This window comes from Diaporthe batatas (assembly GCF_019321695.1).
Source record: "Diaporthe batatas strain CRI 302-4 chromosome Unknown Contig00002, whole genome shotgun sequence".
Taxonomy (NCBI): Eukaryota; Fungi; Ascomycota; class Sordariomycetes; order Diaporthales; family Diaporthaceae; genus Diaporthe; species Diaporthe batatas.
In genome coordinates, this window is record NW_025408549.1 from 1,368,852 (window position 1) to 1,394,346 (window position 25,495).

The following is a 25,495-nucleotide window of genomic DNA, read 5'->3' on the forward strand; positions in this document are numbered from 1 at the left end:
AAAATTTATTTTTATATAATATTAAATTTTATTATTAATAGTTATTTCTTTTATATAATAATTAAAATTATAAACTTAAATAATAAAATATAATTATTTTATTTAAAAGTTATATTTTAATTTAATATAATAAATTAAATAATTACTTTTAAGTAATCTTACTAATATAATTAAATATTTTTTTAAAAAAGAAGGAAGAGAAGTTACTAAATTATAAGATCAAGATGATATTGTAGATTAAAAAAAGCAAATATCATAAGACGGTGTCATCAAATCATTACCAGGACAGACGAAAGCGCGTAGGTGGTCCCTTACTCCACCTCACGCCTCTTTCGCCGCCTTTGTCCCATCCGCATCACGTCATCCTCGTCAACTTCGTCCAGTTCATCATGGTCGTCTATCCTCCGTCTCCCTTTGCCCCTCTCGTCGCGGCTGATCTCACTTCCATTGCCCCCATATCCAACTTTGCCGACATCCCTGCTCCTTCCACCGCCACCCCGACGGCCCTTGTCGTCCTCGTCGTGAGCATGCTCGTCGTCATGTGCACCAGGGAGACCGTGAGCACCAAGAATACCACTCCCTAGCAACCGCCCAGCTAGTCCTATCCAGCCGCTGACGCCCTTGGGCGGGCCATCACCGATGAGCCCCGTGACATCCTGCATAATTCTCTCGACCTGGTCCGGGTCTGTCCCACCGACGCTCCACATGCCCCGGGCCTGTGTCCCTCCCGGACGCGGAGAGCGATATTCGAAGTCACCGCGCCGCTCGGTCCACCCGCCCCGGACTCGTGCGCTCCTGGAGCTGGACGGGGCGTTGGGGTCGATGGGCCGCCCTGAGTTGTCGAAGCGGTCGGGGAGGACCTCAACTTCGTCCTCGCTCTCGGAGCTGGACCGGTCAGACTCGGGCAGTCCGTTTCGGTGTCTGCCGACCACCGGGCGGTTGGCGCTTGGGTCCGAGTTGCGCCGGCGCTTGCGGAAGCGTCGGGGAGCCGGTACCACGGCGCTATCATTGTCATCTGCTGCGCCGACCTCATCGTCTATATTTTCACGTGATTTGGTAGCTCGGTGACGGAGCAGTGTCTGAGAGGATTGTGGTGACAGCGGAACCCATTGGACGTGAGACGGTGTTCTAGTCGGGGACGGTGATCTCGAGGGCGTACGTTGTCCAGGTTTTGACAAAGCAGAGGAGGGTGCTGATGGCGCCCTGTCCCGGGATGACGAGCGGTTCCGAGATTTCTTTACACCATCTGCGTAGGAGAAATGACAGTTGTTAGTTACCACGCAGATCGAAACCCGATGTTGGCCCAGTCGGCTTCCAAAGAGAGAGTGAGAGAGTATCATCTTGAAAAATGCGGAGCCCGCTTAGGCCAAAGGCGCAGGTCCTCCGCCATCCTTCCTGGTGTCCGACGAAGGTGGTTGCTGGCTGGGCCCAGAAGACTGTGGTGCCTGCGCCTGATGTGTTGTTGTGCTTTGAGGAGGAATATTACCGAGACCAGACGCACCCTCAGCTTCGCGGCGAATATTGGGTCGCCCGTGTTCACGGTCGTGGCCGTGGTCCCCATCCTTTAAGTTGACATTGGCGTTGACAGAAGAATCAGATATTTCACTACTCACATGATCCGGGTCGTTTCGCCGGTACCCTCCCGTTGGCGGCGGTGGCATTCCAGTCGGTGTCGATGCAGAATTTGGCGGGGGCCCTGGTGGTGGCGGCGGCGGGGGGAAAGGTTGGTATTCTTGAGGGTTGTACGGCGTATACGTGTCGTGAAGGTTCGTAGAGGCCATATTAGGATGTTGTGTGAAACCCTGCTGGTATGTGTCGGTGCCAGGAGCGGGACCTGGTGGCCGAGGGTCGAAGTAACCGCCGGATGCGTGCGGTGGAGACGGAGGCCGTTGCGCGTCATAGGCGTCTTGAGGTCCACCCGCAATGGAATCCTCGTAACCTGACAGAAGTGGTTAGAGATGTGAGTCTAGCAAGAACATATGCTTGACAACCAGTCGGCCTGGCTAGGTTGCACTCACTCCTGCGGTCTCTGTCCCTTTCCCTACGGTCCCTGTCTCTCTCAGCGCGGTCCCTCGCCCTGGCCTCCCTGTCACGTTCCCTGTCTTCCCTATCTCTGGACCTCTCTCTCGATCGTTCCCTGCTCAGTTCCCTGGTCCTCGACTCAGCCCTCTCCTTATCCTTCTTGGCATCCCCATACTTCTTCAACCCAATTGCCGCGGCACCTGCAGCAGCAGCACCAGCAGCCATGTCCCTGAAGCGACTTCTGCTCCTGGCCCTCTTATCCTTCTTGTCCTCTTTCGCATCGTATACTCCATCGTCGGAATCTAATCCCCTCGACTGCGACCTCTGCCTCGCCAGCCGCTCCCTGCGCCGCCTTCTCCTGTCCTCCGCCGACTCGTAACCCGGTCCATCTCGGTCGGAGTACAGGGGGTGGCCGCCATACTCAACCAAACCTAGCTCAGGATCAGCGGCTGCGGCAGATGTCGGGATGGGGGGTCTAGAGCGCGACCTGCTACGCGACCTGGAGCGGGATCGCGATCTAGACCTATCCCTCCGAGATCTGGACCGCTCCCGCTCCCGATATTCGCGTTCATGTTCCTCATCCGAGAGCTCCCTTTCACGCTCCTCCTTCTTGTCCTTGGAACGGTCGTACAGCTTCTTGCCCGCTGCGCCGGCGAGCCCTGCCGCAACGATCTCGGCGCCGGTGCGGAGGCGCGAACGGGAGCGCGACTTGGACCCACCAGCCTGGCGGGCACGGGATTTGCTTCGGAAGTGCTGAACTAGGCCTGCGACGGCAGCGGTCCCAGCCGCGGCTTTGGCGACGCCTGAGCCTCGAGACGGTGACCGCCCTCCCGGCCCTCTGCTGCGGGAGCGGCTGTAGTAGCTGCCACCCGAGTCGCTGTCATAGCGGTGGAGGCTGCGTCCGCGGCGCAGCTCCTCCTTCTCGATCTTCTGGGATTGGTAGTACTTAGCTGCTCCAGCCACAGCCAGGGCCGCTGCCGCGAGCCCGAGCCCGGTCTTGATCTTGTGGTGGCGGTCGTGCTCTTCTTCATACTCGTCATCACGACGGTACTCACGATAGTCACGGTAGTCACCGCCGCGCGACCGTGATCGACCGCGCCTGTAGTCATCCCGGTAGCGATCATCGTCATCACCATAACGTTCATTGTAAGCTGAGCGCGCGCGTTTGAATACTTCTGTGCCCAGGGCCCCCAGGGCGGCTCCAGCCACGACCTTGCGGCCCCGACCTGACGGAGGGTCACCGTCGCCATTGCGCCGAGAGGCCACAAGAGCGGCCAGACCCGCGCCAGCCACCGCACCCTCTGCCAGGTGCAGCTTGTGGTGATGCTCTGGCGACTTGCTCCGTTGACGCCGGATGATTGTCCTCCTGACGTAGTAGTCGTCATCGTCAGATCTATAGCCGTCAGAATAGCGGTCTCTTGAGTGCGAACGGCGATATTCAGCGACAGTATAATCATCACGACGATCGCCATACCTGTCCGTTTCCCTGCGGCGGTAGTAGTACTCATCCTCGCGAGGCTCTTCCCGCCGCGCCACCACTGTATTCTGCTGCTGCCTGTAGGGGACGATGATGGGCGCTGGCTCAGGAGCTTCTTGCACGATGATCCTCTGCTCCGGGGCGCGCTGGCGGATGATGATTGGGGCGGGGTCTGGGGGTGCCGGCTCGTAGTACTCGGTCTCCTTACGGTACCGCTCTAATTGGCCGTAAGGTGTCTCGTCACGGCGCTCCTCGACGCGGCGCTGTACGGTAACGTCCACGCCATCGTCGCGCTTCTCAGTGCGTCTCTCGACCCGGACGTCGACGTTATCACGGTCCCATGGAGAGTGCGAATGGCGGTCCCAGTCGCGCGGGGAGGTCGGGCCCGGGTCTCTCTCGATCTCCTTTGTCTTCTCGTAGACGAGCTCGCGGTCCCTAGGGCGCTCACGTTCGTCCCACCAGTGGTCGGCGTCCCGCTCAACAACCTTCTTCTCTACAGTTGTTCGTTGCCGGTCCCCTCGGTCGTCATACCAGCGGTCGTCGTCACGTTCAACCACGCGTTTTGTCTCGACGGTGGTACGCTGGCGTTCCGCGGGCCACGGTTCTTCGCGCTCGACCTCCCTGGTCCTTTCCCTTTCGTAGACAGTACGGCCGTCGTCGTGGACAACGCTCCTCGTTTTGCTTATGTCGTAAAATTCGGGTGTTGGCGATCTGCCTCGCTCCCTTTCCGTGACCTTCTCGACGACATGTGTACTCCTCTGGGCAGGCGGATCGAAGGCGGATCTCGGCCTCTCGGGCAGATAGGTCCTTTCTACCCGCCGTGTGGTATCGACCTCGACCAAGTCGCCGGATGAGCGGCCGGGGTGCAGATGGTGAGAATGGGTGGAGAACCTGGAGCGACGATCATCCTCGACAAAGTCGCCCTCGACGACGCGCTCGGTGCGCTCGATCCGTTCTACATGCTCGACCGGCGGGGGCGGGGGAGGGGCCGGGGCGCGCTGGGTCTGAGTGACCTTGTAGCGGCGGACGGTGGGTGCCCTGTAGCGATCGTCGTCGGAATCCGGGTCGTCGCGCTCCCGCACGTAGCTGCGGGACTCGCGGTAGACCGTGTCAGGCATCTTGGGGGTCCAGATGCGGGCGCACACGGGGTGAGGATTTGACGAGGTGAGGACGAGAAGCAGGGGTGGGTGGAGGATAAGAAGCAGGTGGTATGGGGAAGGCTGTGTATATACTTAAGTATGTATAAGATGAGGTGGGGAAACGACTCGGGAGAGAAGATGGGCTCCAAAAGGCCGGATGAGGTCAGCTCGGGAGAACAGGTGGGTGGTATTGGTGTTGGTGCTGGCGGGCGGCGGGGGGGGGGGCGTGTTGCTGGAGTGCCAGAAGTGCTTGGCTGGTTTTTGGGTGCAAAATTAAGATGGCTGGGCGGGCGTTTGGCAGGATGACGGACTCAACCGACCGTCGAGTCCCCCCCGTCCAGGATCTGGCTGGCGGGTTCGCAGGGGAAACGTTGGCCAGCACCAGACGAGGCTAGCATTAGATGATGGGCCCAAGTGACTGTTTGTTGCCCATGTGGTTGAACAAGGACGATTGTCGGTAGGTTGGCTGGGTCCTGCTAGGGACGTAGGCCACGAGACAGGGCCGAGCTAGGGCGGTTGGAGTCGGGGCGAAGCGAGGGGACCGACCGCCCTCCAGACTGCTCTTGATGAGACTGCCCAGGTGCTCTGCAAGTTGTTGTGCCGCATGCAGCCCGGTGTGTATGTGGTCTAGTGGTGCAAGGGATCCGCACAACACAGTGGGATGTGGGATGGTGCATGGTGGATGGGCTCACAGCTGACGACATCAACAGAACCATGTAGAACCTGTGGCCATGGCATGCACCACCACAGCAAGAGGTCTAGCGCCTCTGCCTGCATGCACAGCTGGACATCACACGCAGACATGCCCAAGTGACAGAGGCTGAGAGTGTAAGACGGACCCCATGCCCCCAGGCCTGGGCCAAAATGGCCCAGCTCGGAGACAAGTCCACTATTTTTGGGGCGGGCCTCTCTTGCTGGCCTCGAGGGCGGCTGGTTTCTTGTGTTCCCCCCCAGTCCCCTGGGTGATCTGTCCCGGCATATGCTTTTTTGGAAACATGGAAGGCGGGTGGAGCTCCAGGTCAGGGTTCCACACCATCTGCGTGCTGTTTTGGTGAGAGGGCCTGTCATACAGAGACAAGGGTGGCTTGTTGCTGCATGGCATATGCAACCACTCTGCAGAATCCAGATCAGAGTCCACACAGCCTTGGATGTCCGATGTCCGATGGCCTCCTGCTCTGCCACATCTCTAGCACGGTGGATGCGGTACAGAAAGCTCGATCTCGGGGGGCGGCGAGGATACTGCTGCACGAGGCTTGGCCGCCTCTGGCTGATGGGGAGCCCAGGAGGACCATAGGGCTGGCTGGCTATGGCGGCAGCGACGAGTCCACGGGTGAGCTCGCTGCCCAATCACCAAGGCTCGTCTCAGACAACACCTGGGCAGATAAGCCCCCCCCCCCAAAGAGCCCTGTGACCGCTTGTGGTTTTTCCATCACAGAGGCGGGGCGCAGGACATGGTACTTCACATGTCCCGCTCGCCTTCTGCCCCGCCCCCTCTCCAGGTGTCAGACCGGCTCTTTACCCGCAGGCTCAGCCATAGCCTGCAGAAGCCGTCGCAGAGTGCCTGGCTTTCACTTGCTTGGGCCAGTACCTAGGCCCTCTCGAGCACATTCTTGTGTTCCTCGAGCCATTCCTGAGCTCTGGGCAAGAAAGAGCAACGACAGCATACCGTACATCTTCATCCCCTGTGATGACGTCAAAGGGTAGTGACCGAGGTGGAACCTTATCGATATCTAGGTACCTAGGTACTCTCCGAACCTGGTACGGAGTAGCCTAGCAAGCTCCAATACCAAGGCAACAAGGCTCACAACGAGTCTTATTACTGCCTTCTTATAGCTCTGCCACTGCTGGGCAATTTCCAACATAGACCGGAATCTATGCCACAGCCAGCAGGCAACACCCTGCCGGACAGCACACCACAGCACACCACCTGCTGCTAGGCACTAGCCAGAATTTTCAAGAAACTCATCACTACTTAAGTAGGGTGAGCCTTGATTCCGCCAGGCACACACAACCATAAGTGAAGGCAGCCCCTCGGTTGCATTTGCTGCTGTTTCAGCCTACCGGGGAGAAGGTGCAGCAAACCTAGCAACTGGCGTCCGGTAATCAGCTGGCTGGTTAAGAATTAACGGTACAAATGCATCTCGAATACGGGTTGCTCTGTCTCGGCCTAGAACAACCTGCAAACGACAAGAACTGGACAATCTTCACCATAGTGTCCGCTCTCAGGCTACAAGGATCCATTGTAGACAACCTCACAAAAGAAGTACATTCCAAGGTCTCCTATTCACAATGTCCAGGAACAGCATCTTCAGTATCTCGGAACGAAGGCCGGCGATGAAGCTCAAGCTCCAGATGTCCCTCCGATCTTCTTGATGGTGGCGCTAGTCTCTACAGCTGGTGCTGCTTCATTTGCGTAAAGAATCCGGAATGTGGTAGCCACCATGTCCACGGAAAGCCGTAAAGCAGTCTGCATAGTGTGGTTTCACTTCTATTCTATATATATTTAAGGATATATATAGTGCCTTTATATAATAGTAAGTATTTAAGACTTAGTAAGAGAGTTTTAATTTAATTAAAGTAAAGGGAAGAGTTAATTATAAAATAAAGAGTTATATTAAAAAGGGTTATTAAAAAAGTTTAATTAAAATTATTTTAAAAAATATTATTATTAAAAATAAGATATTAAATTTAATTTTTTTATATTTAAATAATTAAAACTTTTAATAATATAATTAATTATTATAATATAGTTTTTAAAAGTTTTAATAATATTAAATAATTATTAATAAATTTTTATTTTATATAAAAATATATATAATTTTAAAATAATTTATTAATTAAATTATAAATAAATATTTAAATAAATAATTAATATTTTTTATTTTATTATAAATTTTTAAAATAAAAAAATAATTATTATATTAAATAAAATTATTTTATTATATTAATAAATAAAATAATTATAATTATTATTATAATATTAATTTTAAAATTTCTTTTATATTTTTAATATATTATTATAATAATAAATATTTTAAATTTAATAATTATAAATATTTTTATATTATATATAAATATAACTTCTTTAAATATAAAGTTAAAAATTTATAATTATAATTTTATAATTAGTTTTTATTTAATTATATTATATTATTATAAGTTAATATCTACTTACTTAGTAATTATATTAACTTACTTAATTTTTTTTAACTACTTACCTAATATAAGAATTTATATATAGGGTTTATATAAAACTATATACTTAATTAAAATTCTCTAAATTTTTAATACTTTTAATATAAGCCTCTTCTAAACCCCTTTTAGTGCCCCTTTTAATACCCCTTCTAGCACTCCTTTTAGCACTCCTTTTAGACCTTCTAGGTTATATATATTTAGGTATTAACTAAGTATTTAAATACTAACTAAATACTAGAAGGCTAGAAGTTAAGAAGGTAAAGGTAAAGACTATACTCTTTCTAACCTTTTAATACCCCTTTTAGCCCTTTAATACTTTAAACTTCTAACCTTTTAATATTTAGTTAATATTTAAATACTTAATTAATATTTAAATATATATAGTTTAAAAGGCCTAAAAGATAAAGGTAAAAAGTCTTAAAAGGTGAAGGTAAAAGGTTTTAAAAGGGGTATAGAAGGGGTATAGAAGGGGTATAAAAGGGGTTTATATTAAAAGTATTAAAAATTAGAGAAGGAAATTATATTATAAGGTCTTTTAATATTAACTTAAAAGATATTTATAAATATAAGGGAGTTACTTAAAAAATTAATATTAGATAAGTAGTTAATAAGAATTAAATAAGTAGATATAATTATTAAATAAGTAAATATTAGCTTTATTATTATAACTTTATTTAATTTTTAACTTTATTTAAATTTCTTTTAAACTTTTTAATATTTTTAAAAGAAATTAAATTTAAAAAGCCTTTAAGTTTAAATTTAAAATTCTTATAAATTTTAATTTTTTAAATTAAAATTATAATCTTTTAACTTTTTAAAATATATTAATTATTTTAAATATTAATAACTTCTTTCTAAAATAAAAGTTTATTTTATATAATTATATAGTTTTACTTTTATTTTATATATATTTAAAGATATATATAATACCTTTATATAATAATAAATATTTAAAATTTAATACTTAAAAGAATATAATATTAATAATAATAATTATAATATAATAAATATTTATAACTTTAATTTTATAATATATAAATAAAGTTAAGAGGTATTATTTTAATAATAATATTAATATTATAAAAGTTATATAATAAAATTAAGTTTTTAAAATAGTTATTATATAAATAAATTATATTAAAAGAAGTTTAATTAAAATTATTCCTTTAAATATATATATATATATATATATATATATATTAATAAAACCTTTATTAAATAAGTTTATAAAGTTAATATTATAACTTTTATTTAAGTATATAATTAATTTTAAAAGAACTTAAAATAAAAAATAATTTATAATATATTATTTTAAAACTTTTATAATAAAGTATTAAAACTTTTAAAGAAAGTTTTAAAAGTAATTTATAAAAATATAAAGAAAGAGTATAATAAATTTATTTTCCTTTAAGTTTATACTTTTATTATTAATAATTATTAACTTTTAATAATATAAAAAGTATAATAAAAAAGTAGATTTAAAATTTCTTTTAAAAGAATTATAAAGATATATATAAAGCTATTAAAGATTTTATATATAAGCTTTAAAAGAAAGAAATAAATAATTATATAATATAAAAGAAAAATATAATATAGTTAAAGCTTTATATAATTATAAATTTAATTATTAATAACTATTTCTTTTTATAAAGTTATTAAAATTATAAATTTAAATAATAAAGTATAGTTACTTTATTTAAAGGTTGTCTTTTAATTTAATAAGTTAGTTAAATAATTACTTTTAAATAGTTTTATTTATAAAACTAATAGTCTTTAAAGTTTATTAAATAAATATTTATTTAAGTAGAATTAAAACTTATATATATTTTTTAAAAGAATAATAACTTTATTTTTATTTATTTTAATTAATTTATATTTATTTAAATTATATAATAACTTTATATATAATATTTAATAATATTAAAATTAAATAATTTATAATTTATAATAATTTTAACTTTTAATAAATTAATTTATATTAAAGTATATAGGAATAGTAGGCTGTAGTGGATTAGCTACTATAAGCTAGGTTAATAGTGGTTTGTGTATATATATGGGCTAACTGCTTAGTTAGTAAGGTCTGGCTAACCTAATTAGGCGCTTTTGCGCCTACTAGGTAGACCTTTTAATAAATATTAATATATACTACTTTACCTACCTATTTATATATAAGTTAAGCTAATTAATACTAATTAGTTACTAACTAGCTTTTAATAATAAAATAAATTATCTAAGCTATTTAGGTATTAAGTTTAAAAAAAATAAATTAATAATACTACTATTATTATTATAGCTTAAAAAAGGTAAATTATCTAAGCTACTTAGGTGTAATCAACTATTAAATAGGACCTTTTTATTAAATAAATTTTATAACTTTAATAATAACACTCTTTTTTATAATAAACCTTTTTTATAATAGTTTATAAAAAGTATTAAATTATAAATAATTATAACAGCCTTTTCTATTTATTAGGTAATTCCTTTTATAAATTAATAATTCAAGCCTACTTTTAAACTAATATTTAGCTATATATCTATTAATCCATTTAGCTATCTATTAATTAACCTATTTACTAACCTACTTTATATTACTTAAATAAATAACTTTTATATACTTTTTTAACTTCTCTCTCTCTCTCTTATAATACTTAAATAAAAATACTTTAATATTATAACTATTTACAACCTCTAAATCTTTTATAATAAAGTTATCTATAGCTATTATAAATATACACTAATAGTACTCCTACTCATATTATTAAAAAAAGTTTAAATTAAAAAATAAAATAAAAAAGTATATTAATAATATTTATAAAAAGGAATATATAGCGGCTTAAAAGGCTACCCAAACTACCTAAATAACTAACTAAATAGGTAGTATCTAAGTAACTAAACTACCTATTAACCCCTCTATTAAACTAATTAAGTAGATAATACTTAAATAAATAGTATTTAAATAAATAATACCTTAAATAAAGACTTTTATTTAATTAATTAACAACCCTCTTACCTAGTATAAATTTTTTAAAAGGACTCCTACCCTATTAATTAATAAGCTCTTTACCTATTATAAGTTTAAAATTATATTAATCTAAACTTATAATACTTATAATAATAAGTAGGAGAAATACCTTATTAAACTAAAATACTTTAATTACTATATAAAAAGTACTTAAATTAAATAGATTTCTTAATTAAACTAACTTTATATTATTAACCCTATAAGTAGATTAATTAAGTCTAAGTTTAAGTTTATTATAAATAGTAACTTCACCCTAATTAGTTTTACTAGTAGTGGTAATAATAATAGTGGCTTTAATGGCTTTACTCTAATCCGTTAATCTAAGCTTAACTAAAATAACTATATTATTAATGGAGATTAAAACTATAAAAAAAAGAAAAACTACTACTTAAATAAAGGTAAACTAGACTTTACTTTAAATAAAAACTTTAATTTAAGTAATAACTACTACCTAAATAATAATTTCAACTATAATAATAATTATAATAATTATAACTTTAATAATAATTTTAATAATTACTACTTTAATTAAAGAAAGCTTACTTAATATATACTAAAGCACCTTAACTAGTTAAGCTATAAGAAAAGAAACTATTAAAAGAATTAATTAAACTAATTAATAATTATAAATTAATTAATAATTAATTATAATTAGTAAGTAACTAATAACAACTCAATAAGTAATTAGTAGTTAGGTAACTAGGTAACTTATAAACATTAATTTAAAGCATTAACTATAAAAGAAGAAGAAACTACTAGAAGGGTTAACTAATTAGATATAGCTATAATTAGTAATTATTTAATAAATAGTCTAGTAAGTAATTAGTAATTTAAACTTAATTTTACTTACTAAAGTAATTTAAATTTAAGTAATTTAAATAATTTATAAAACATTAATTTAAAGCGTTTTAAACTGCTTAAATTAAATAAATTATAATTATACGTTTAGTAGTAATTCTAAATAATTAAAGTAATTTAGTTAAAAACTATTTTATTAGTAAATAAAGCTTTCTAATTAGTTAAAAAAAAGATTTTAAAAGACTAAAAAGATATTAATATAGGAATAATAAGCTATAATAGATTAGTTACTATAAGTTAGGTTAATAGTAATCTATATATATATATAAGTTAACTACTTAGTTAGTAAGGTCTAGTTAACCTAACTAGGCACTTCTATACCTACTAAATAGACCTTTTAACAAATATTAATACACACTACTTCACCCACCCACTTATATATAAGCTAAGCTAACTAATAAAGTAAATAATATTTATTTAAATTAATTAAATATAACTTAATATATTAATATAAAAGATATCTTTTAATAATAAATAATATTATAAATAAATATAAAGTTATTATAAAAAGTTTTATATAATAAATTTAATTAAATTAATTTTAAAAATATATTATATTTTATTCTTTTAAAACTTTAAATATTTATTTTTAATTTAATAATAAAATAAAAATATATAAATAATTTATATATAAATATAATATATATTAATTTAATTATATATTTAATAAAATATTATATAATTATAATTTTATTTTATTTTATATATATTTAAAAATATATATAATATTTTATATAATAATAAATATTTTAATTTTAATATTTAAAGAATATAATATTAATATTAATAATTATAATATAATAAATATTTTTAACTTTAATTTTATAATATATAAATAAAGTTAAAAGTATTATTTTAATAAAATAATATTAAAGTTTATTTTAAATATTAAAAGATATTTTAAATAAATAAAATATAATTTAAATTTATTTTATTTTAATATAATATTAAAAGATTTATATATTAAATATTATTATAATTAATTTTAATTAAAGAATTAAAATTTAAAATTAAAAGTAATAAATAGGTTCTATAAAAGTTCTTATAAGTCCCTTTATTAATAAGGTTACTATAGTATTATCTCTTACTTTAAAGTTTAAAAAGTAACCTTCTTTTCCTTTTTTTCCTTTAAATAACCCTACTTTTTAAATCTACTTTTTTTATATAAACTTTAAACCCTTATACTATAAAGTCTAAGTAATGTCTTATAAAGTTTATTATATATAATATATTTATTAAAAACTTTCTAACTTAAAGTGTTAGTTTTATAGAATGCTTTAATGAGTAAACTCTTATCTGGTGCATCTTACTGCTCATAAAAGTGTTACAGGACTATCGACCGGAATGTTAATATAGTTTGGAAGTACTGTTGAATTTTCTTAACTAACTGTCTCGCTCATATGTACAGAAGAATACGTAGATACCGGTGAATGAGTACATACTTTGTCTCATGACTAGAGCAAGCCTCGAAACAGGGTGAAAGGGATAACATGACACTAATTGATTTGCAACATTTGTACAATGTGGTACCCAACCCTCGCCCTCCGCAGAAAGGTCGAGCTGAGGAGTGATTGCCCAGCCTGAGTCGTGGCTTCCAGGCGAAGTGAATGACATGTGTGCGCACATTATCGCCCGCCTAGATCTGTGGCCGTTCCACACTCCGAACTCAGCCTCCATTACAGATAGTTTAAGCGTTTACTCGTTGGCATGAGGCCCGCCAGTCGGCAAAGGAAAGCCTGTAGGAAAGCCCGTAGGAAAGCCAGTAGGGAAGCCGGTAGGCAAGCCGGTAGGGAAGCCAGTAGGGAAGCCAGTAGGCCATCCTGTGCCCTTTCCTTTGCCCTTTCCTTTGCCCTTGCCGGTCGGGGTGGGAGGAGAAGGGGAGTTTTCTTCAGCGTTGAATAGAGCACCATCCTCGTTTCCGAAGCCCCCAGTGGGGAAGGGAAAGCCAGAGCCACCTGTAGGAAATGGAAGTCCAGAAGGCCATCCACCAGTTGGCAGCGGCCATCCTGTAGGAACGGGGCCCGTCGGGATGGGAAATCCGGTGGGCACACTGCTAACACCCTTGCCCTTGCCAGCACCAAACTGAGGGGCGGCGATGGCGGAGGCAGCAAAGAGCGCGACAAGTGAGAACTTCATGGTGTCGGTATACATGTGTTTTGTGGTTGTTCTTTTGTGGGTGTATAGTATGAGCTTTTGGCAGATGTGGTCAGAATGAAGAGAATGTGGTGTCAAAAACGATTTGATGTTGTCGAAACGTGGCTGTAAAAGAGGGAGAAAGGTTTGATAATTACTCTTAGAAAGTATTTGACTGTTGACAGGTGAGAAGCTCTTCGAAGCGAGCGCAGCTGTGTCTTCTTATATATGTGACATCTCGAGGATACTACTCTTGTGTGACTCCATCGATCGGAGGTGATTCAGCCGGAAGTACCCCAACCAACATTGAAACTGTACACAGCTCGATCTACCCAGCATTCACATATTAATTTAGATTGAGAATTGCCATCGTGCAGTCAAACGAACCATGTACTTCAAGACAAGAATAATCCCCCCACGGCTACAAACAGGGGGAAAACCACGGGATTTTTCCTACCGCGAATAATTAATACATCCGATGTGATCTCGACCAAGATGCGGTCAATGGCGCAGGCGCGCGGTATTTACCCTGGCAAGCCTGGCGTCCGAGGTTGCCATCCATGGAGCAAGTTGTGACGAGTCCTGGATGGGCTAGCACTTGAGGGGACGACACGGCAAGGGTCTTTGGGAGAATGGCGTAGCGGCCCGCGATTGATTAATACATGGCGCACGTATAAGCCGTCGTCCCTGTCCATGACTACCGAGACCGGCCAGACAGACAGCGGCATGAAACAGCGAGTGGGTGGGCCCTAAAGCAACTGGTGTCCTGGCACCCGCGGCTAGTCCTGGCCGGGTGTGAGAAACAAGCAGGGGGGAGGCGGGTTTTGGGGGCCAATGGCTGAGAATTCGTAGCCCCCCGATGGCTCAGACTCACAGATCGACATTGACGACGCGTTCGTCTAAAAGGCTTGGGTGGCGTGCAACCCATCCTCGACACATGATTGAGGGACGGGTGCTACCCAAATATCCGGACAAACGCCAAAGCCTCCGTGGCGGCTCATCCTATACCGGCAGGTGACTGCACTTGCAAGGCGCGGTGACGCCAGAGCACATCATCCTCGAGCGTGTTCTCGAACAAGCCACTGTCAGCAGAGGCTGGCGGTCTTGGCCCATTGGGCTCTTTATTGTGCATATGTTGGGGTTTCAATCTGCGGGCGCACCCAATTGACTGGTGAGCTTCTATTTGAAGGCTGCTGATCTGGAAATAAACGTGGCCAGCCTCGAGCCGAGTCATGCGTGGCTCGGCGGCGAAACAAGAATATCAAAGTACTTAAGTAGGTACCTAAGTATGGAGGCGCACCGGCCCTGCGGGCTGGAGAGAACCCCCGAGAGCGATGTGCACTTCAGCCACGGCCGAATTAGGTGCAGGGAGCCGCGTCAGCATCGAAAGTCCAGCAGGCACTATTCAGCAACATTTGAAATCAGCCCGGCGCAAGGGAACATTTGCCCTTGCGAGCGGTCGTGAGTCGCAAGCAACAGTGCTCGCTCAGGAAGAAACGACGTCAATATAAGTGAGAACGTATGGGAGCCGCAAAGTCTGGGGTGCAATTGATTAAGGTTGCATCGGCAGGGCCCCTGTGAGTGGGTTTAGCCATATTGGACGAGGGTGACAGGCGCGCCAAGGATTCCACCACTCAGGTTTGACCGACTCCGGACGAGCCCCGATCGTCAGGGACCGCAGGCAGGCCAAGGCTTGGCTTGACGGCTGCCAGCGGTAGGAATGTTGCATGAATTCCGGACCCGCATGGAAAGAAGCTTAACATTAGTACCACCCAGTCTTCGGAATGTGGTCTACAGGTGCCGCATGGCCCATGGGTAATCAATCTGACAGACCGCGGTGCTTGGCCGGCTGGCCGGCTGTGAAGCTCGGGAGCTGAAAATAGTCAAGTTGGGATTAAACGAAGAGCATGTTTTGTCTTTGGCCTTCTACATCTCACCTTAGCCTGTTCTGCGTGGCAAGCAAAGGTTCCCGGTACAGAGCCACACGGCGAGGAACTTCCGTTTCTCTTCTAATGCCTGGTCACATTTCGATCGCACAGAATTGAACAGTAGGTCCGTCCCCACAGCATCTCTTGAATTTGATGAATTGAAGAGTCCTCGGTTACAAAGTGACACGGGGCAACTTTACCCATAGGTACTAGTTTCTCACAAGGTGTCCCTAGGAATAATAGTAAGATATAATAGCGGTTCTTAAGATAAAGAGAGGTCTATTTTCATATAAATTATAGTAAACTCTTAGAGTATAATAGTTTTATAATTAATATAAATATATAAAATATAATTAATAACTTTTTAATTAAATTAATATAATATAATATTAAGTTAATAATTAATTATTTAATTATTTTACTTTTTTATTAATTTAAAAAAATAATTAAAGTTTTAATATATATATATATATATATATATAATTAATATCTTTTAATTTTATTTATATATTATAAAGTTAAAGTTATAAATATTTATTATATTATTTTTAAATATTAAGTTTTAAATATTTATTATTATATAATTTTATTAAATTTATTATATAATCTTTAAAATTATTAATAAGTTTATATATTTTATTTACTTTTTATTATATAAAATTATAATTTTATTACTTTTTATTATTATTACTTAAATAATTATAAATACATTAGAAGAGAAACTATTTAATAGCTAATTTAAATATAAATTAATAAATATATAAGTAGGAAAGATGAAGAATATAGTGTAGCTAAAGCCTAGCTACTATCTTATGTTAGTCCTACCTATACTAGATCTTCATTCAATCTTAGTTCGCTTTACCTATACTTAGCTTCCATCCAATCCCTATGTTTCTCTCCCTCCCTTACTGGACTATGATATTTCCACCCAGGAAATCAATCATTGTGCCCAGTAACCAACTACGGCCGCGGTCTTCCGCTCGAATTCAACTCAATGGAGCCGTTTGTGGCTTCCAACAACAAATCTGTCATGTCTGTGGGTATCGCGAATGACGTTGAGTGTAACGGTGTGTCAGGTGAGTATGTGCTCAAGTGTATTCCGACAGCAGCCGACTGATGCATTTGAGGTCGGTCGCTACATAAGGGCATGGTATGACAAAACAAATATATATGTGGAAGGGTAGCCGATGAGGCTTTAGTCTTGTATCTATAGGCAGGCTAAACGTTGCTGACCTTGAAGCATGCCAAAAGAAAATAACTAAGCACTGCCACGCGAACAGGCTCGCTCCAGATCACCAACAAGGCTTAATTAATCCAGGTGAAACCGCTCTCGCAACATTACAGACCACCAAATGGGATGGAGCGTCAGTCAAGAAATAATTTGTCACGCTTTGCCAATGGTCGCTAAGCACCAGAACAGCATAAGCACCATCACCAAACAAATCTTCTACAGCATTAGAACATCGCTATCTAGGCATCAGAAAGATCCATCTGCGCCTTATAACTCCTCATGCGGATGCGCATCTTCCTGCACCACGACCTTGTCCGGCCTTCCACTGTCTGCATGTAGGTCCACGCCCACTTTCTTCCTCCACTTCTCCCAGACCGACCAGAACTCCTTCTCCATCCCGCTCTCCATCTGATCAGGTAGGACCACCACATACTCAATGTAGAGGTTGCCGAACTCGGTCTGGTGGTAGACGCTGTCACCATCCTCGTGCCATTTGGGCATGCCTTCGCCTTGTACCCTCTCCACGTGGCCGGGCTGGATGACCTCACCCCGCTTACGACCGATCTTGACGACGTGGCCATCGAGGTGGGTGATGTTTCTTTCCCAGTCACCCATCCATGCCTCGCGCAGGCTGATGACCTCCTTCCAGAAGAGATCATCGTCCTTCCTCCTGAAAAAGATCCCATCGACCCGGTCGGGGTTCTCATGTTCCAGATCTGGCTCCTTCTCGGTGAGCATGACGATCAAATCGCCAGCTTCGTAGTCGGGGCTCGCATCCGCCTCATTCTCGTAGACCAGCCGGGAGTCCCTCGCTGCGCCACGGGCGACATTGAGCTGCACCGTCGTGGGGTTCCGCACGACGCGGGCGCCGTTGCAAACGGGACACCTGTGCTTGATGACCTTGCCTCTGCCGCCACACTGGTCACACTGCGACTGGACCTGCTGGTACATGCCCGGGGCGAGCTGGTGCTTGGTGATCCGCACGCCGTGGCCACCGCAGTGCCCACACGTGTCAACGACGCCGTCGGCCGATCCCGTCCCGCTGCACTCCTCACAGATGTGCTGTTTCTCCCACTGGAATTCGGTCGTCCGGCCGTTGTAGAAGTCGCGCAGGGAAATGCCGATCTTGACCTCGACGTTGGGGCCGCGCCGCACGCCATGGCCGCCGAAGTGGCCGCCTCCGCCGAAGAACCTGCTGAAAAGGTCAAAGGGGTCGTGATGGCCGCCACCGCCGCCTTGCTGCCGTTGCTTCAGGCCTTCGTGGCCGTACTGATCGTAGATCTTGCGAGACTGGGGGTCGATGAGGGCCTCGTAGGCTTCGGAGACTTCAACAAACTTGTCCTTGGCGGTATCATCGCCCCTATGCGTTGTGACACGTCAGTATCTGAGAGTTGGGTGCAGTACTGTCTACTGCGCTGGCTGAACTTACGGGTTCTTGTCAGGGTGGTACTTCTTCGATAACCTCCTGTATGCTGATTTTATTTCCTTGTCGGAAGCTTGTTTGCTTATTCCCAGGAGCTTCAAAATGTCAGTGAAAGTGCGGAAGTAGCAGGATCAGGTTGGCATACGTTGTAGTAGTCCTCTGCGCAAAGGACAAGCTGCAGGAGCGCAATCAGGAGCAGCAAAGCTGCCCCTCTGATGAACATCTCGGCTTCGTTGCCTCTCCAGCCGAGTGATAGCAATCTTTAAACGAATTGGGGAAGCATGTGAGAAGAAAGCACGAGGAGGCAGCTGGTCTTCCAAGGAGTGACGATGGGTGGGTCGGGTCGGGTCGGGTCGAGTCGAGGGAGGAAGAGGAAATGGCTGAGAGAGGTGTTCTTATTCCAGTAGACTGCCGCTCCGATTTACACGGGTGGAAAACACCAGCGTGTTAAAAAGATGGGTGTAAGTCTGGTAGACAGGGGTCTAGATAAGAGTTCCGCTGATAGTGATGACCCCAGCACGTGTGGCCTTGTCTGCTGTTTGAGTTGGTTCTTCCCTAACTGATAAGGGGCTTGGCCTCGGTGCTAAAATGCTGCTCATGGCAGGCAGCACTTGGGGAAGAAAGACATACACCATATGCAGATATGAGATCCAAATTGAAATTAGAACTCAGCATGTAGTCTACGCTACTGTCAACTTTGAATCGTTTTCCGCATCTGTTTGGGGGTGCTAATCCTAAGCTTCAGTCCGCGGGTGGTGGCACCTCGCCCCATACTTAAGTACCTAGGTAGCTGAGAACAGCCGCGTTGCCTGCCACTGAAGTACTCTAAGCCTGCCAGGACCCCCACAATAATTTCCTCGGCAGCGGTGCGACGTCCCACGATGTTCTCCTCCACCACCCGTCTGCCATGAAGCAGGTTCCAACCAGCACGTTGGCTGCGAACCCATCTTGAATCGAGACTCTTCTCTCGCGATCGGGAAATCAAGGCCTCGCTGTCGCATAATCACCCGCCACAGCTTACCTTGCCCAGCGAGAGGCGCACGTATACCACGCCAGGCACCATGGCTTCCAAAAGATACGCCTTCGTCCCCATGGATGATCCGGCCGAGGTGCCAAGGGAGAGGAAGGAGGGGAAAGAAAAGAAGAGCAAGAGGTCGTCCCGTCACCACCGCCGCCACCGCGATGAGGACAGATGGGCTGACGAGTCGCCAGTCGAAGAAGAGGAAGAGGCTGAGACCGCCGACTTCAAAGAGTCTGCATCCAAACGAGTCAAAATCAGCCATGGAGATGATGACGACCGTAATGACGAAGACCGCCGCAATCGTGATTCTGCAGAACGCGACAGGGAGGAGCGTGACGCGCTTGACAAGCGGCTTCGTGAAAAGGATAGAGGCGATTCTCGCAAGAAACCCGAGGCATCGAAAAGCAGGATAGATGAGCTGCGGGATGTCGAAGACCTACGCATTCGCTCGAGGCAGAGTTATGTGGCGAAGCGAGAAACGGAGAAGATCGCGCTGCTCAGGAAACAGGTCGCTGACGAGCTCGAGGAAGAGCGGTCGAACCCACGTCTGACGGAGAAAGAAAGGCAGGAGTTCCGCAGGAACCGGGAGCTGCTACGTCTTGCTGAGGAGAGGTTACGCATCGACGACCACAGGGAGGGCTACTCCATGCCCGAGGACTATATCACGCAAAAGGGCAAAATCGACAGGAAGAAGAAAGAGGAGGCGCTGTACAAGCGGTACGTCGAAAGAGACGAGTACGGGCAGGAGAAATTTGTCACAGAGCACGAGGAATGGGAGAGAGAACAGGCCCAAAAGGCTAAGGCCCAGATCCTGAGGCCAGAGCTGGAGGACGATGGCTCGTACGAGCATCTGTTCGACGAGGATCAATACGTGCAATGGATCCAGGCTGCCAAGCTGGACGGTGTCAATCCGGGGTTGACTCAGGAACAGGCATATCTCGCCGCTCAGATCGACGCTGCCGAGAAAAAACAACTCTCAATACAAGAGACGAGGAAGACCCTGCCCATCTACTCTTACCGAGACCAATTCCTGGCTGCGCTGGAGGAGTACCAGATCCTGGTTGTGGTGGGAGAAACCGGCAGTGGGAAGACGACCCAGCTGCCTCAGTACCTTCTAGAAGGAGGCTTCGTGAAGGATGGTGCCAAAGTTGGCTGCACACAGCCGCGAAGAGTTGCTGCGATGAGTGTTGCTGCCCGTGTCGCCGAGGAGATGGGAGTCAAGCTGGGAAGTGAAGTGGGATACTCCATCCGGTTCGAGAACAATGTGTCCGACAAGACGATTCTCGAGTACATGACGGATGGCATGTTGCTTCGTCACTTCATGACAGATCCCATGCTCAACGACTTCTCTGCAATCATGATCGACGAGGCTCACGAGCGAAGTGTCAACACGGATATTCTCTTGGCCTTGCTCAAAGACCTGGCCAGAGAACGGCCGGACCTCAAGCTACTCATCTCTTCGGCTACTATGAACGCAGCCAAGTTTGCCAGTTATTTTGACGGTGCTCCCATCTTCAACATTCCTGGACGTAGATATCCGGTCGACATCTACTACACACCCCAGCCAGAAAGCAATTACGTCGCAGCGATGATCTCAACTGTATTTCAGATCCACACCACCCAAGGAAAGGGCGATATCCTGGTGTTTCTTACCGGTCAGGATGAGATCGATGCGGCCGAGCAGCAGATCGGCGACATCGCAAAGAAACTGGGAAGTCGGATCAAGGAGTTAATCATATGTCCGATTTATGCCAATCTTCCGAGCGACATGCAAGCCAAGATCTTCGAGCCTACTCCAGATAACGCACGCAAGCTTGTCTTGGCTACCAACATCGCGGAGACGTCCCTGACGATCGACAACATTGTCTATGTCATAGACACCGGGTACGAGAAGCAAAATTACTACAACCCTGCGACCCGCATGTCTTCTCTGAATGTCGTGCCATGCTCCAGGGCGGCTGCAAATCAGAGAAGTGGGCGCGCAGGTCGTGTAGGGCCTGGCAAGTGCTTCCGTCTGTACACCAAGTTCTCATATATGAACGAAATGGACGAGTCACCCACGCCAGAGATCCAGCGAACCAATCTCAATAGCGTCGTCCTCCAGCTCAAGTCCCTCGGCATCGAAAAGCTTCTCGACTTCGATTTTATCGATCCGCCGCCCACAGAAGCCCTCATTTCGGCCCTTGACAATCTCTATGCTCTTCAAGCTCTCAACCACAAGGGCGAAATGACTCGCCTTGGTCGACAAATGGCCGAGTTCCCGACTGCACCTGAGGTGGCCAAGGCTGTCATAGCAGCGGACAAGGAGGGTGCAGTGGAGGAGATACTCAGCATCGTCGCCATGCTCGATGAGGCATCGGCACTATTTTTCCGGCCCAAGGACAAGAAGATCCATGCGGACTCTGCCCGCAGAAGATTTACGGTCAAGGAGGGCGGAGACCATCTGACATTGCTAAACATTTGGAACCAATGGGTCGAGAGTGATTTCAGTCCCATTTGGTCGAGGGAGAATTTCTTACAGCAAAGAAGTCTGACCCGCGCGCGGGATGTCCGCGATCAGCTTGCCAAGCTGTGTGACCGTGTCGAGGTTCAACTGTCCAGCTGCGGAGCCAACAACATCCGCGCGATACAGCGCGCGCTGACGGCGGGCTTCTTCAGCAATGCAACACGCATGGACAGGAGGGGTGATGGATATAGGACAATGAAGAACAACTCGAGTGTCTGGGTCCACCCGAGCAGTGTGCTGAAGGAGCTACACCCGCCGCCCAAGACGGTCATCTACCACGAACTGGTCCAGACCAGCAAGGAGTACATGAGAAGCTGCCTGCCGATCGAGGTGGGCTGGTTGAGGGAGCTGGCGCCTCACTTCTACAAGAAACACGAGATTGATGCGATAGAAGACAAGAAAATGCCAAAGGCAAGGAAGTAGATATGTCTTTCAACCCAGCATGCTGGTTGGCTGGTTGAATTGATCCTCATAGCGAACATGCAAACGGAGATTGCACTTGTTGGATGAATGCATGGGCACAACTGTGGATGGCCCCTTCTCTTGATATAGCAAGAGTGCCACCATTTCCCAACAACTCACAGGCTGCTTAGTGTAATGGTTAGCATTCAGGTGTTCCGTCGGGCTTGATCTCTAAATGTCCAAATCCAGATGTATCGCCGGGTGTCTTGAGCGCCGAGGTGCCAGTTCGACTCTGGCAGTGGCCCGTGGCCCCTCTTTTTTTTTTCTTTTCTTTTTTTCCCAATGTTGTTTTGATTTCCTGCCTTGTCCTCACTACAGGCCCCCTCGGCAGCAAACTTTGGAGGCATGGTCAACTTTGGCACCAGGACGTGTTAAGCGTCGCGCAGCCCGCCTGCTGAGCACGGCGACAGGACGGCTTGTAGTTGAAGTAATGTCGCCCCCACACCGCTCGGCTGGTCCCGTACGTCAGGCCCCTGCATGCGCATCTCCACAATGGCAGACAGGCAGGCGGGCCGAACGACCCCAACTGCCTCGACTCAATTGCAATTTGCAAGTCTCGGCACGCTGACGATCCGGGCAACACGCGCAAGTCACGGTTGTGGTCGCGCCATGCGCCTTCCTCGCACCTCCTCCACCCTGAGGAGACTTTTGCTCGATTCGAGTGTCATTTACACGCCACCATGTACAGCTCTTTACCAGCTCACGACGAGACGCCGGCCATGGGCGGCGCATCAGTGGCGGTTCGCGTCCAACGACCCCAAGGGCACTGGCAAGGAAGGAGACCCGTACAAGGTCCTCGGCGTGCCCCGAGATGCCTCTCAAAAAGACATTCAAAAGGCCTACTACAACAAGGCGAAGAAGCTCCACCCCGACGCGTCCAAGGAAGATAGAGCCGAATTCCAGGATGTCAGTCGACCATTGTCTCCGCCGCGACAGGACCAGTCACATTGACCCGCAGATCCTCGGTATAGCTCGTAGCGGCTTACGAAAAAATAAAAACCCCTGAAGCGAGAAAGATCCATGATGCCGAGGTCGAGCGCGAGAGAGCTGCGCGGCGAGCACAGGATGCCGCCGCGACACCGCCACCAGCACAACCAAGCCCGAAGCCCGAGAAGAGCCAAACGTCGCCGGGAGGTCCCGCAAAGCCCGTCAGTCGAGCATCCTCGAGTTTGATGAAGAGGTATCAAAGAGCAAAGCAAGAGGCAGAGGCCCGAAAAGAGAAGGAACTGGAAGCTAAAAGGGCGGCTCAGAGAGAGAGGGACTTGGCCGCTCGGAGAAGGAGGGACTTGGCCGCTCAGAAGCAAAGGGATATGCTCGAAAGGCAGGATCGTGAACGGCGTGGCCGGGAGGCAGCTCTCAGAGCCAGCGACAAGCCCAAGGAGCCGGACCAAACAGGAGCTGCGAGGGGCAATACAACGTCGCCTGCAAATAAGGCCAAGACCGAGCCGTTAAGAGTCGCAATATTCGGCGTCGGAGCTGGAGCTTCCATTGAAGGTGTGATAGAGGCTCTTGCCCTCTCCGCGGTTGGATCATTAGCCCGAATCCAGATTTCGCCGACCGGAACGGCCAAGCTCGACTTCTTCACCGCCGATGCCGCTCGCAAGGTGCATCAAGTGTCCAGACAGGACAGGTTCATCGTCAACGGGAACAAGGTTCGGGGTATGACCCTGCATATCTCTGCACTCCCTATTCCACAGGACCCAACTGCCTCACGGGTCCTGGTGGTCACGGATCCTCGTGACGACAAGATGCCCGACATGGACTCGCGTACTGTGAGAGACATTCTGCGCCGGGAAGGCCACAACTGTCCTTGGGTCAAAGTCAGACGCTTATCACGGACAAGAGTTGAATTCCACTTCAGCTCCTTTAGGGAGGCTGAAAAAGCCGGACAGATTTTGCACAACTTGATCCCTGGCATCCAGATCAGGTACGGGATCGATCCGGCAACGGGCAGGGAGGAACCGGGGTCTTCCTTTCTGAGATGGATTGCTACAGGCGAGGACCTACCGAAGACGGCGTTCTATGGGGGTTTGCGTGGCTTCTTCTTTTCAGCTATGACTGCCTGCTTCTATTTGCTGGGCAACGAATACCTTAAGTCTTTGTTCAGAGCCAGGCTTCACGGTCAACGCTTCTTTGATATGACGATATGGGTCCGGTGGGTGGAGAGCTCGCAATGGACCATCGGGTGTGTTCCAAGTGGGGCATCCAGATGTCGTTGCTCGGCGATCTTCGTCTGATGACATACTGTAATTCGTTGTCTGGCAGGGGACTGCACATGTGACTTCTGGAGAATCCATCATGAACACCCATCCAGCTGTCCACTAGCCTATAGTTTGATAAGCTTGGTTGCATGACTGGGCGCAAACAGCCACGGGTGAATGAGGCAATAGTACATAAAGCTAGACTGGCAAAAGCCCATAGTATTTCTCCTTCGAGTGGAATTGTTCAATGGTCAACTAATTACAGACTTGGTCAGCACAACTCTATGTTTCCTGTCCCAGCTACGTTAACATTAGTCATACTGTACCTGATTCATGATGTCTGCCATAAAAATGTCTGTTGCTGAGCGCCACCTCGCTTCCAAAATGCAGATTGAGTTTGATGCTGAGATACATTCATGTTTCCGACAAAAAGCCTCCAAGATGCGATATACACCCGGGACTATAGGGAGGAGCGCCCATCCTCCCCGTCAACGGTTTCAACCATTATTGATGCCTTATATACTCTCTAACGCTTACGCGACTTACGCGACCTGCTAGACACGGGTGACGAATAGTGTTTATTACGCATAATTAAAGCGCCTTTGGCAAAATTCAAACTCTATTCCTGGATCTTCGAGCGTCGTCTGTCATGTGTTGCCACAGAGTCTCTCGGGGCGACGCGTGAAGATAGGAGACTTTGGACACCTCACGGTGGTGGTCATGTTCTGGTTGAGTCCCGAGGCCAGTAGGACGATGTGGTCATGGAAGTTAGGCCAGCCCCGTGAATCACATTGCGTCATATCAAATCCATCACCCATTGCTAGATAACTTGAAATCATGCTTACATGGAGGGTTACAGGTAGCATTCCGCTTGAAA

General features: G+C 44.8%; 5 protein-coding genes across 5 annotated transcripts; 2 read left to right on the forward strand and 3 right to left on the reverse strand.

Moving 5' to 3' along the window:
• Window positions 1-211: 211 nt before the first annotated feature.
• KVR01_001514 (uncharacterized protein) lies at window positions 212-5,298 on the reverse strand. Its single transcript, XM_044782492.1, has 3 exons — window positions 2,019-5,298; window positions 1,487-1,939; window positions 212-1,246 (listed from the first exon to the last, which is right to left on the reverse strand). Exons 1-3 carry the CDS (start codon window positions 4,615-4,617, stop codon window positions 312-314), a joined length of 3,987 nt encoding a protein of 1,328 aa, XP_044649469.1. The 5' UTR covers window positions 4,618-5,298; the 3' UTR covers window positions 212-311.
• Window positions 5,299-13,408: 8,110 nt separating this feature from the next.
• Window positions 13,409-13,849, reverse strand: KVR01_001351 (uncharacterized protein; the record flags this gene model as incomplete). Its single annotated transcript, XM_044787418.1, has 1 exon — window positions 13,409-13,849. One exon carries the CDS (start codon window positions 13,847-13,849, stop codon window positions 13,409-13,411), a length of 441 nt encoding a protein of 146 aa, XP_044649306.1.
• A 3,078-nt stretch (window positions 13,850-16,927) lies between these two features.
• KVR01_001620 (uncharacterized protein) lies at window positions 16,928-18,866 on the reverse strand. Its single transcript, XM_044782943.1, has 3 exons — window positions 18,574-18,866; window positions 18,435-18,523; window positions 16,928-18,365 (listed from the first exon to the last, which is right to left on the reverse strand). The coding sequence occupies exons 1-3, from the start codon at window positions 18,649-18,651 to the stop codon at window positions 17,273-17,275; spliced, it is 1,260 nt and encodes a 419-aa protein (XP_044649575.1). The 5' UTR covers window positions 18,652-18,866; the 3' UTR covers window positions 16,928-17,272.
• Window positions 18,867-19,101: 235 nt separating this feature from the next.
• KVR01_001986 (uncharacterized protein) lies at window positions 19,102-22,466 on the forward strand. The gene is made up of 2 exons (XM_044785696.1): window positions 19,102-19,581; window positions 19,641-22,466. The coding sequence occupies exons 1-2, from the start codon at window positions 19,524-19,526 to the stop codon at window positions 22,376-22,378; spliced, it is 2,796 nt and encodes a 931-aa protein (XP_044649941.1). The 5' UTR covers window positions 19,102-19,523; the 3' UTR covers window positions 22,379-22,466.
• A 229-nt stretch (window positions 22,467-22,695) lies between these two features.
• On the forward strand, window positions 22,696-24,898 carry KVR01_001068 (uncharacterized protein). Its single transcript, XM_044794887.1, has 2 exons — window positions 22,696-23,323; window positions 23,389-24,898. The coding sequence occupies exons 1-2, from the start codon at window positions 22,895-22,897 to the stop codon at window positions 24,652-24,654; spliced, it is 1,695 nt and encodes a 564-aa protein (XP_044649023.1). The 5' UTR covers window positions 22,696-22,894; the 3' UTR covers window positions 24,655-24,898.
• Window positions 24,899-25,495: the final 597 nt, after the last annotated feature.